The sequence below is a fragment of the Protobothrops mucrosquamatus genome, unplaced genomic scaffold, assembly GCF_001527695.2.
Source record: "Protobothrops mucrosquamatus isolate PMUCROS unplaced genomic scaffold, P.Mucros_1.0 scaffold353, whole genome shotgun sequence".
NCBI classification, from domain to species: Eukaryota; Metazoa; Chordata; class Lepidosauria; order Squamata; family Viperidae; genus Protobothrops; species Protobothrops mucrosquamatus.
Window position 1 is genome coordinate 342,109 of NW_015386688.1, and position 12,794 is coordinate 354,902.

General features: G+C 33.6%; 1 protein-coding gene across 1 annotated transcript in view; it reads right to left on the reverse strand.

Annotated features, from left to right (window-relative positions):
- Positions 1 to 1,697: 1,697 nt before the first annotated feature.
- CEP63 (centrosomal protein 63) overlaps positions 1,698 to 12,794 on the reverse strand; it is a 19,647-nt gene continuing 8,550 nt past the window's right edge. The window contains exons 5-13 of the mRNA XM_029284065.1: positions 10,911 to 11,144; positions 10,584 to 10,729; positions 9,128 to 9,238; positions 8,881 to 8,995; positions 6,806 to 7,003; positions 6,437 to 6,502; positions 4,847 to 5,052; positions 4,119 to 4,407; positions 1,698 to 2,422 (exon numbers count right to left, since the gene is read on the reverse strand). Coding sequence (XP_029139898.1) covers positions 2,264 to 2,422; positions 4,119 to 4,407; positions 4,847 to 5,052; positions 6,437 to 6,502; positions 6,806 to 7,003; positions 8,881 to 8,995; positions 9,128 to 9,238; positions 10,584 to 10,729; positions 10,911 to 11,144 — 1,524 coding nt within the window. The 3' untranslated portion in view covers positions 1,698 to 2,263. The remainder of the gene's footprint in view (positions 2,423 to 4,118; positions 4,408 to 4,846; positions 5,053 to 6,436; positions 6,503 to 6,805; positions 7,004 to 8,880; positions 8,996 to 9,127; positions 9,239 to 10,583; positions 10,730 to 10,910; positions 11,145 to 12,794) is intronic.

Consider the following 12,794-nt stretch of genomic DNA (forward strand, 5'->3'; position numbering starts at 1 on the left):
AACATTTCATAGAATGCCAATTGGTAGAAGTAACAGACAAATAACTTGCATAAAAACCATAAGCCTCAAATATCTTTAAAATTTCCCTCTCTGTTCCAGGACCAGGCCTTATTCCTGCTTTCTTGTTCTCCCAAAGATAATCCAGCAATTAATTTTTCTTCAAACATATGCATACAAAAATATTTATTTAGACAGAAGATAGAATTCATGGACCCTTTTGCTTTTTCTCTCAAGACTGGCTCGCAGCTTTCCTAATGGCAATTATGCTTCCTCCTTCTTTCCCCACTGCCTCTCCTCACTATATTGAATTGCCTTCCTTGGGCTACACCAGCACTTCCTTAGTTATCGCACAGCTCTGCTCCCAGGTTTCTTCACTTATCCAGCAGAGAAAATGAGACCATTTTTTCGCCTCAGTCCCAGGGAACAAAGAAAAGGAGGCCAACCTTCCTACATACACATCTACTTAACATTTTAAGAAAATGTAAAATAAGTCATAGTAAATCACAATTAGTTATAAGACAGTACTGTAAATAAATCTACAGAGCTCTTCACCAACTTTGTCTATCTCCACCTTTCAGGGAGTGCTTCACCAATGATAACTGAAGCAATAGGCATTCGTTTTCTTTCTTTCGGGATCATTATATAAAATACAACATTGTGGTCTCATATAAGAAAACATTGAGCACATTAATTCTGCTGGACTGAAAATGAGTTGTTCTTCATGTCCAATAAAATGCTGTGTGTGTTTTGACAGCTATTATTTACCATCCCAACAGAACAGTATAAATCAAAATTTGTGTTATTTTTTGGCATACCTTCATGCTGAGTATAATTTCATACTGTCCATCAGTGTCAAACTAAAATGTTGGCAAAGAGAGGCATAAAGCCAAGAAAAGCAAATTTAGCAAGCAAAACAGAAGCATTAGAAAACTGAAAAGAGAATGGAATTACATAGAAACGGCACTGGAAAAACTAAGGTGTATGTTAAAATGTACTCTTGGAGCAAGGTTTTCTTTAGTTATTAACACTTCCGCATTGTAGTACTTCAGTAATCTCAGGACTGACACCAAATATGCTACATTTTAAAGATGTAAATACTCTTCACTTTCTACAGAAGAGATATCAAAAATTACTATCCAGCAGAGAAAAAAGCATACTGTAATGCCATTATGATAATAAACATGAGAGAAACTACGGTGCAGATCATGAACTGAGATTATATATTTAATATCTTTCTAATTCCACTTTGAAAATCACAATCATAATCTGAACTCATGATTTCAAATATCCAGGAATAAAAATCTAAAATTCACTTCTTTGAAATTTCAGTCAAAGTAAGGTGCTGCACCTGGCCATTGAAAACTTGGTATCTTATTGGTAATTTAGAGAAAAAGGATGAGTTAAAAATATGAAGAGGCTATACTTAGTTTCTTAGCTTTTGCCCAAGGACATGCTTTAAAATCTGCATTTCTTCCTGAAGCTAAACAATTTTTTAAAAGCTGTTTGGCATACCAACCAGCCTCCCAAATTTGTTCTTATGCTTAGGAACAGCTGTGCAGTACTTCATAAGACAGCTGTTATTTAAATTAAATTGCTCCCATGTATAGGTGTTTATTACTTATATTGAACTTTACTTTTTAATCAAGATATATAATAAAATATCTCTTCATGACACAGTTATTTGACCATATTTTTTCTACTGTTTTAAAAGTACACAAAGGACCATTACTATGCCATTAATTTGATGTTTGATGGCAACTAAAATCCACATAGAATATTCACAAGAAAACCTGAAAAGCAAAATGGCATTCTCTTTTCTCATTTTCTCAAGTCACTTGTCATGTTTCATGGCATGTTGGAAATAGACAGAAAGTTAATATTCAAATGATAAGCAATATGATTTGTATTCATATTAAAATAAAATAACAGTTTCTACATAATTTTATTTCTGAATGCATAGACATAAAATATTTACTCTATTTAGATGGGCAACACTATCCACTCCTGAAGCTTGCTCTTTACTTTAGGGGAGCAGAATGCTCCCCTAGGTTAGTTAGAAATGTTTTCTATAGTAGTGTAATAACTGTAATCAGACAAAGTATTTTGCTACAAACAAATTTCATTTCTTTGAATTCACTGTCCCTGAATACTCGAAGACAAAGAAGCAGAGAAACCTACTTCCAGAGGGCAATAACTGTGTTTTTCCTCTAAAGAAAGCAGCATAAATGAAGTAGCTCTTCGATTCACAAACCCCAAAACAAAATTACTTTTGGTGTGTAAACTGTTGTACTGTCCTTTCACTCTCCTTTTTTAATTCTTCAATATGTGTATCTAAGCGTTCCAAAATATGATGGGACCTTTCTTCTTCTTCTTCTAGGAACTTTGCAGCAATCACATCTACATTTGTGGTAGGCAGAGGACTCTAAAAAGAAAATATGTTCAACAAGACTGTGAATCAAAAAAACCAATTTTAATCTAATGCTTATTTTTACTATTTAAACAATGAAAAGGAGAGAACTATACTACCAGTTTCACAATGTAACTTCAACACTAGCCGGTTTACTAGCTCCAGAACTTTCTAGAGAATAGCTAGGTCACAGTGATACACGTCTTACTAACCTTGCTCCTAGATTACTGCAACATGAGGTACAACTAATTCAGGAGACTGCACAGCCACTTGTCAGAAATGGGATAGGGTCTCCCGCTTGAACAGGGGATTGGACTAGATGACCTACAAGGTCCCTTCCAGCTATTCTATTCTATTCTATTCTATTCTATTCTATTCTATTCTATTCTATTCTATTTCTGTTTCTGTTTCTGTTTCTGTTTCTATTATTTCTATTTCTATTATTTCTATTTCTATTCTACTCTATTCTATTCTATTCTATTCTTGTCTGTATATGTCAATCCTTGCCAATTAAGATCTTAAGAGGCACTGTTTGTAGTGCCTAAAGGAAATGTTATGAAGCATTATCGCAAGGAATGATTGTGGCACTCTTTTGGTGAAGCATGTCAGGCATCTAGTATTTCCTAATTTATATGTACCTCTTTAAACTTTATTTGAAGTATTTGCCTCTGACTCTTTTATGGTACATACTTTATTGCGTTGTATAGCTTTTAGTTTTGTTATTTTGTATTGCTGCACATTGCTCTTAATATTGGATAGAGAAATAATAATTGAAAATCAGAAGACAAAGCTTCATGTCTGCATTGAGTACAATTTAACTGCAAATGGAATCCCAATTTAAAAGCTAGATAGATAAATTTCTACATATTTTAAAAGGTATATCTATTTTTAAAAAACCAAATCACTTAAATGACTAGTTTATTTGCATTTATGATCCTGAAAAAAAAATTGACCAAGATTGAATATTTGGTTGCATATTGAAAAACCTTTATTGAAAATGATAACTATCATTTGGCTTTTAAAGCATCTAGGTTTAATTTGTATATATACTCCTGGAACTGAAAGTCTCAGTGAAATATATAAGACTGACTTCTCAACAATAAGATTCATCTTCAGGCCTTTAACAGTCGTCCCCCCCCCCCATAATTACTGGCTTTCCTCAGCAACCATATGGCCTGTGAAAATTGAATACTAAATATTCAAAATCTTATTGGTAGTTCATAATGAATCCTTCCAAAGGTACATACAAGCAACAGGTTACATTCTTCAGTTTATATAAATATTTATATTCTATGCATTTTTTGCACGTGAATTTGCTTCTCATAGTTAAGCTAACATTCCAACAGTCAAAGCACACTGTATACTTATCAGGTTTTAGCACTCATTCCAGCAGTCCCTTCTCAAGCAATGTGTTCTGTCCCATATTTTCTGCTAAATTCAAAGTTAATAGCAAACTAGCACCAGATTTACAAGTATTGTTCCTCAGCATTTATTTAGAGAACAGTTTGCACTTATTATAGTTGGGAATTGGGAATTGACGGTTCTAATCTTTCTTTCATTTCCTGTTCCAGTCATTGTAGATTGAAAAGTAAGTAGCATGGCATTAGTGAGTGAAAATATTTCAAAGAGGACATATTGAAACGAATGCAAAACCTCACAGATTATGATATCAGAAAATAGTATATCCCTTGCAATCTTTTATTATGCTTACCAAAGGTAAAACGTCTTTCTCATACTCTCTTGATACCATGTAAGAAAATTCTGGATCTTCACAGAGCAAAAGATCTGATCTCTCCAGAGATTCATAAGGCAAAGATTCGATACTGTTTGTTCCATTGAGCTGAGGTAGTCCAGCAGCTGTACTAGAAACAGAAAGCATTCTGGATGGAAAGTATTTTGCTCTCTGGAGTTCCTCCTCATAATGTTGAACAGTCCTGTCATATTTAGCTTGAAGTGCTTTCATTTCTTCCTCATGCTTGCACTGCAGTGCTTGCATTCTTCTGTAATTTTATTAGAAATAATATGTTAGATCCAACAGACCAATGATTTTCAGTTTAAAATCTGCAAAAAAATTTAGTGGCTGAAATCATTGCCAGAAACTTCCTGAATGCAATATAGTCCACAGAAAATTTAAATGTAATTTCCCTCTGTGCTATTCAAAAGGCATATATTACAGCTGCTTCTACCACATGGAACTGTTTTTCACCAAATAAGAAAGAAGAAGGGAGAAGAACATCTCTTTTCAGTGTTTTTTCTGTTTGGCAACAATGTAAAAAAAAATAATCAAATCTCATTTACAATTAATAAAATATGGGAAATGACTAGAAATTATAAAAAGATTTTAGAGTGCTTCAGCATTTTTTTTTTTTTTTAAATCAAAATCTAGTATTTGTTAGGCTTTCAAAAAGTCTCCATTTTCAAAATCATATAAATTCTTACTTGTTTTCTGCATTTGTTATCTCAGTCACCTGATGCTGCAATTGCTGCACAATATTATCATATTTGCTCTGAGAAACCCAAGACGAAGCTTCTAAGTTAGTTCTAGTTTCTGCTAATTCTTTCTGTAGATGCTTATTCTGAAGTTCCACTTTATTTAAAGCCTTGTTATAACTTTCCTGGAATTCTGCAAAGGAAGTACTTTTTGCCTTAAAATGATAGAAACACATTAGTAAGAATTTTTTTGTTTAATAAAACTCAGTTGCTTCTAAAGTTATTTTTCTGTTTTATGGATTTAAGAAATTTACAAGTATTTTATTAAGAAAGAACCCCACTGGAAGGCAAGTCAATCACTAAATGCTGGAATCATCATCTGAACTAATCAAATCTACAGACCAAAGGTTTCTCTCATTCATCTAAAATGAATATGAACTTTAAAACCACTTAACTCACTCACAAATCAGTATACAGTTAAACATGTATATAGCTTCATAATTCAGATCCAAAACAATGAGACTGCTCTCTGTTTGCTGAAGATACTCAAAATCTCCTAATACTCCATTTAGTAGAAGTTGCCCTATGATTAGTACATTTTTGCTCCATATAAACCCTTAAACAACGATAGCAATGAATCTAAAAATCTTATTACGGACAAAGCCAAACAGAAGCATAAACACAAATTGTGACATAACTTATAACTGCTTGCCTTAAGCAAAAGAATTTAATTGTCATTTCCATTTTGTTTCTTCATGGTTACATGGGTAAATGATTAAAATTATTGGAGTTAGTTTCTGCTCCCTAACTCATTAAAATTAATTTGCAAGAACTGCAATATTTTTTCAAATTCAAATAGTTCTTTATGAATTTAGAATATAATAGAACTGGATCTTGGAGGTCTTCTAGTCCAGCCCCCTGCTCAAGCAGCAGAACCTATACCATTTCAGACAAGTGACTGTAGCCTCTTCTTAAAAACCTCCAGTGATGGAGCACCCATGATTTCTGAAGGCAAGCTGTTCCACTGGTTAATTGTCCTCACTGTTAGGAAGTTTCTCCTTAATTCCAGGTTGCTTCTCTCTTTGATTAATTTCCAACCATTTTGAAACAAAAAAAATCCTGGCATAATTGTTGTTAATTTTGTAAAAAGTATATTTTTATTGTATTTTTATTATTATTTGATACAAAAAAGTTAAGTCTAGTTTCATTTCATGCCAGATATGAAACATTTGTAAGGGCTCGTTCTCATAGGGAGTCTCTTAGAAAATGTCCTCTTTTTATGCAGAGATCAAGAGGGCAGCACTGAGATTATGAACTTGCACTGACATCTAGTGGTCGTACTAAATAAAATAATACCTTATTTGTGTACAACTTTTTAAAAAAAATCATACTCTGTTGAATATATTGAGAAACAAATTTCCTAATCAACTTTACACCCCACTATTACTTTCAACATTAGATGCATATAGTAATTTGTTTTGGGGGAGTATCTTCAACTTTGTATAAATGCATAAAAATAATATTTGTCTGTACAATAAAGCAGTTAAGCAACTCAATGCATCGAAGGAAATAACACAACTCAATCAAAATGTATTCTACCTTCTGCAGCTTCTCTGACAGATGGTGATTTTCTTGTCTGAGGGCTTCCAACTGAGACAGAACAGCCTTAAGAGATAAATTTATTTTTTTTAATTGTTAGTATAGATTAGATGCAGGAAATAAATAGCCCCTTGGCTATACACTTATCAAGCCATGTGGATTTTAGTATCATAAATTATTTCAAATAAGAGAAGCCAAACTTTCATATTCTGAAGTTACTAGTAATTATATTTAAATCTGAACAAGTATTACCAAAAAGATTAGAATGTACAACGAGGGAACCAAAGAAAATAAGTCCCATATTATTATTTTTAATCGAACAAGTTGTAATACTATACTATAAAATATTGTAGAATTCAATTATTTTACCTTGTGCTCTATTGTCTTTTGCTCTGTTTTTTCAATCTCTATTTTTAGTTGTTGCTCTAAGCTTAAAGTAGAACCCAAGGAAGAAGCAATTGTGATGTCACGTTGATGCAGTTCCCGTGTTAATTGGGTAACCTCAAGCCTCATTCCTTCCAATTCTCGGCTATGACTTTGCTCTTTGCGGGATAGCTCTTCCTTTATCTGGACAGAATTGGATACAAATTTGCAGGTCAGCATTTTTGTGATAATCATCATGCATAGTAAGTAATACCAATCTCTCTATAGCATAATTTCCTCCTGTTACCTTGCTAATCCCATACTGCAGCAATGTTTCAGAAATCTATTACATTAAGTTACAGTAAAACAGTCCTGTCTGAAGTTGGAGTATTCATCTAGAGTCTTTGTATTCAACCAAATAGAACCTAATTGATGATTTTCTGTATTTTCATTGAAACCAGCCAACAACAAAGTACAAATATGACCAAGTAAGACTGCTTTTAGGAAATAATTTGAATTCCTAAAGATCTGCAAGTTAGGGTACAAATTGCACAAAACAAGAACAACCTCCTAACCTCATTTATAGTAAACACCAGCAGCTCCTAAAAAGTAGGAATGCTGGGACTAGTGGAAAGCTGTAAATCCTAAAAGTCCCAGTATGGCTCAAAGAAAGGATGGCATCTTAAGACAATACTCTCAATCCTCCAGATTTTACACATTATTCCTAGAGGATTATCTTCCATCTTGATCTGAGATAAATATTTGATATGGACTGTAAGAGAATGTAAGACAGGATGCTCAGATTGCCATATACCAACTTTAAATGGGCAACTTAAGTTCAATTTAGATGAAACAGTCATTTTAACAAGCCAATCTGCTGGAACATGGACAAGCTGAAGCATTCTGTTTTTTCCTCATATAATGCCCATATACATTTCAACATGTCTTAAACCATAGCCTCATGTGAAGTCAGAACTAGGAAACTGAGTTAACCAATTAAGAAATTGCCTCTGAAATCAGCAGTGTGAAAGAAAAACAAAACCTAGTTCTTTAGTTCATAGTTTTAAGTTCCCATACATCACCATTTATGGGTACTTTCCCTTTAAGCTTGAACTACACTGGATATTTTTATTTCTTGTGTGTGCTGGATTGAGTGAGTATTTAGGACATAACTTTCATCTAAATATGTGAGGATGTCATATACCTGAGCCTTGACACTAATAGCCCATAACAATTTTGAGGGAGAAATGGTTAAATTTGAAGCCTTCATTGAGAAAACCACGGGGGGCTATAGATTTATTACTTTTGTACTATATTTTTCTTTCTTTAGGTTGATTCATATTCAAAATTTGTCTGAGTCTTGATGGGAAAAGAAAAAGATATACCAGTTAAGGACAGCATAGCATTTGGTAGATATTTGGATGGTATCTAACAGAAAACGCTACCTGAACTGTATTTCTAAGCACACCCTTTCACCCAGCTGGCCATCTTCCATTTAATTTCAAGCTGCTGCTTTACACTATTGACATTTCATTGTGTACAGTTATGCTCAGTTTTCTTTTTAGCCAAGGCTAGATGACTTTCTCTGTCTGCAATTCCTTGCATTCAACTATTCTTCTGGAATTTTGCAAATTCTGCTGAAACTATAATAATGATATGAGACATCAGAGAAGTTCTTCTCATTTTTAAGAGTATTTTGCAATAAGCACCTTAGGCAGTCCAAAATATAAACATATATGAGTCTGTACTTTCTACAGTTATCTAACTTTACTTACATAACCTGAATTGAAGACTCAGCTTTTTCCATAAATAATTTACTTTTAAAATGGAAAGGTTATCTTGCAGGCATGAAAATTGCAATAATGGAAGCAGTGACTGTATTGAGTTGCAAAGAAAATAATCTTAAATTCTGAATCATCTTCTTCAATATAATTCATCACTCCTCTTTTAGTACCCCTTAATGATAAATTGTTTCTTTGTCTACATTACCACAACGTAAGAAACTTCATATTGTCCCAATCTGTTTTAATGATACATAAATTGGGCATTTTAATATATTTATTTGTACAAGAGATCCACACTTTTTTTATCTCGGTCTTGGCTTTGCACAGCTGTTCTTCAGTTAGTCGAAGCTCCAGTAACTTCTCCTTTTGCTCTTCAGATAGCTGGATGCACTTTCCATCTGGAGATCCCAAGCTAAAGCCAAGAAAAATACATGCAAAATCAAAAGCAAGTATTTGTAAGGAACATAATGCCAAATTCAACAAATCCAACAGATTTTTTGTTCCATGGGGTTTTTATTATAAAGAAATTTTTGAGGTCATGTACCTGCCCTCAAGTTGAATCACTTCAGTGCCATCAAACTGCTGGCATAAATGCTTCTCTAATTCTGTTCCACCATAGTAGTTTCCTTTGGCTTCTGTATTCTTTTGCAGCTGCCTAGACAAGACAGTTTAATGCTTGAAGCCTTCTAACAAACAAAGTAAATTATACCAGCTGTACAGGGAGGCATTTGTGTAGATACACTAATGGCATAAATGAAGATGGCAATGTGTCTTTAAAATAACTTTAAATATTTATCAAAAGTGTAATAAAAGAAGTTCTGCCACCGTACTACATTAACAGGCATTATCAGTCAATGACATTACAACATAACCTTTTACCAACATCTTTTAAAATTATTATCTCAACCTTTATTCTGACTGTTTGACAAAAGAATTGTCACTGGTCTTCCTAATATTGGAACACTGATTTAAAATATCTTATTAGAACATTAAGGGAGCTAGTTTGGTTTAGAGATTAGAGTTTGGTTTAGGAGCAGGAAAACCTGACTTCCATTCCTGCCTTATGAAGGCATCTGAGTGACATTGAGCCACTCAGATTCTTGTTAATTGTCCATGTAGTTGTTGGGAGTCAAAAGTGACTTGAAGTAAAAACACACACACAAACACACATAGAGAGTGAGGTGGGATATTACTTTTTAAAATGAGGTGGGTGGGTGAATCACTGGGACTAATTTTAAGGAAACAGGAAAAGGGAAAATGGGGAGAATTACAAAGGATCAAGAAGTGGGGAGGGTGATCCTCTGTAGGCTTTGGTAAGAGAATTTTTTCCTTTTCCTAGTAGACTTATATGCAGGACAAAAGAGGAAAAAAAAAGACCATATGGAAGGATGGCCATACTACTATTGGTTCCAGTTTTATCTACTTTTGGCAGCAGTTCACAACAAATTTAGGAAAGATGATGAGCTTTAACAATACTAGAAACTTAAGGAATTCAATTAGGTTGAAATTTCATGCATGCAGCGGACAGCAACACATATTCTTATCACAGCAAACATACAGTGTCAAATATGTGGTTCCCAATGCATAAACTGGCTGAACTGACAATTCCAAATCAAGAGAAATTAGAGCAAGGGTGTTGACAATCAACAGCCAGAGGCACATTTTCACTTTATAATAATGCACAAATACATTTTGATAACTGTTTTCATTATCTTTGCTCTACTAGAATTTTAAGAAAAAGTTCAATTTGCCAAACAAAATTATGCTAATTTTCTATAAAAAAAAAACCTGTTGCCTTTCTAAGTTCTGTCATACAGGCAACAGTTGTATTGACAATCAACATAAAGAGAATCCATCTGTTTTCCTACTAAAAAAAAATCAGAAAATATTTTAAATTATGTTATATGTCCATGTAATCATGTTTTCTCTTCTTAATTGAAGAATAATGACATATTGCATAGTAATCTGTTCAATATTTTCCTCAATATTTGTAGACACACCTGATAAGAGTTTCTTTCACATTCAGAGTTTCAGTTAGCTTGGACAAATCTTTCTGTAATTGTTCATGATAAAGCTGTAAATTCGTAATGAAGTCCTCTTGAGACAACAGAGTAGACCTGAGTTCCATCTTTTCATCATGAAGAACCTTCAAAGAAGAAAATGAAACTCACTAAAAATGAATATAACATATGGGATTAAATTTACCTTTCAACAGAGAATCCCTTTCTTACCAAACCATGTTTCCTACTTAGCCTCAATGGAATGCTAGAAGAAGTGGCTAAATAATAATATGTATTATTCAGCTTCCTAGCAATTCATTCACACACCTCTAGGGAGTTCCGGGAAAGTTTCAGTTCGTGTAGAAGCTTTTGTTGTTCTGACAGAATGTTCTGGTTAGTATCAGTCAAATCATCTACTCTTATATTAACTCTCTCCAGTTCCAATTCATTGGCACAAATAGTGTCATTGGCTCTTTCCAACTTGCTGGCTAAATGATGGATTTCAGATTGGCTTGCCAGTTCCACAGATTCAAACATTTGCTTCCGGCTGCACAGTTGAGTCTATGAAGTAGAAAGCATTATTCTGTTAAAATTAAGCAATATCTTTCAAAAATAAAAATTAAGTTGGATGCAGATGTCACATGTCATTCTATTTTCCAATATGAGAGGATTTTTTTCCAAAGCTTAATTCCATTGTAAAAATAAGGAATTATGACTAGAAAAATATCTCAAAGCCATTCAGCATATATTTAACTTAATCAGATCTTTAGCCATCCACATCCAATTAAGAATACCCTTCCATTACGTCAAGGAGATAATTTACCACCTTCGGGTCCCATTATCTGCATCTCAGTTTTGGTCCTTAAAAGAAAAGTTCAAAAATTAAATTTCAAAGATTGAATCTCAGAAATGTTTTGAGAATTTCTGAAATGAAGGATGGTATCAAGGACTGTTCTAGGTCTCTTCTCCATGAGATATTCAAGTGCCTCCAAAGCAAGCAGAACAAAAATGAAAGTCCAATTCAAGCTAAAAAAGGGGTTATCCCTGTAAAGGATTCGGTATCAGGGATAATGAGACATCTGAGGCAACACTCTATTTTTCCATGTGAGCCATACTCTAGATTACTGCTACAAATTCTGGCTGATTATTGCAGGCAGCCAAAATTTCTGACTAATTTAGAATAATTCAGACTAATAGACTCCCCATATATTAAAAGTAAAAAAATACACTGCAAAAGAAACAAATGTAAATAAACTTATTTCAAAAATAAAAGTTACTGTTACAGGATTTATTTTAAAGGCAGAAATATTGCATACCAATTTCTTATTCTTGCTCATAAATTTACATTTTTTTCCTTACACTCTTCACCTTTCAGTTCTACTACAAAACTGAGAAAAACAATGTGCTTGGACTGCAGAGGAAGCAATCACAATTTAATACACAGCACAGAAGGCTGACATGGCTATGATCTGTCAAAATAGTAGAAGTTGAGAGAGCACATATGTGAGCTGTAACAAGATAAAAAAATATTCTTGCCAAATTTTCTTTTTATTCACTATGATTATGTTGACCATGACACTAATTTTTATGGGGAAAAAACCTTTTAAATATTTGCAAAAGAAAATATTACAGAAGTACGTTTAACACTTTTTTGTCACTGACTTAACAAGTCAAGCAAAACACATAGTTTGCAGAAATTCGGGAGATTTCTGTTAAAAGAATTGTTGGGAGTCAAATTACAAGCCCCTGACCTCAATACATCTTCTCAGGAAAAACTGTTTGCTCACTCCCAAAACATTTAGAAGGCCAAAGCATGCTGATAAACTGAGGAAAGATACTGGGACGTAAGCAGAACTCTGGCAAAGCAAAATAAAGTAATTCCCTAGAAAGAAACAGAGTTCTCTCTTCATGAAATACTGCCTTTTTCTTTTTTCAAAATCCAACTGTCTTTGAAGTCTTTGCCCCAATTTCTTACAACTACACCCTACTGGCCTCACTGACTTTCATTTCACTCATTTTTCATTTTATTAAATTTATACCCCGCCCTTCTCCCGTAGGACTCAGGGCGGCTTACAGCCAGTTAAAAACAATTTAATACAATACAATAGAAGTTTTAAAAAATCATTAAAAATAAATATATAATCGGCCGCTTCTACTAAAATTTGGCTAAAACCAATTTAAAATACCCCTAGGCCAGTCCTGCCCGCTGGA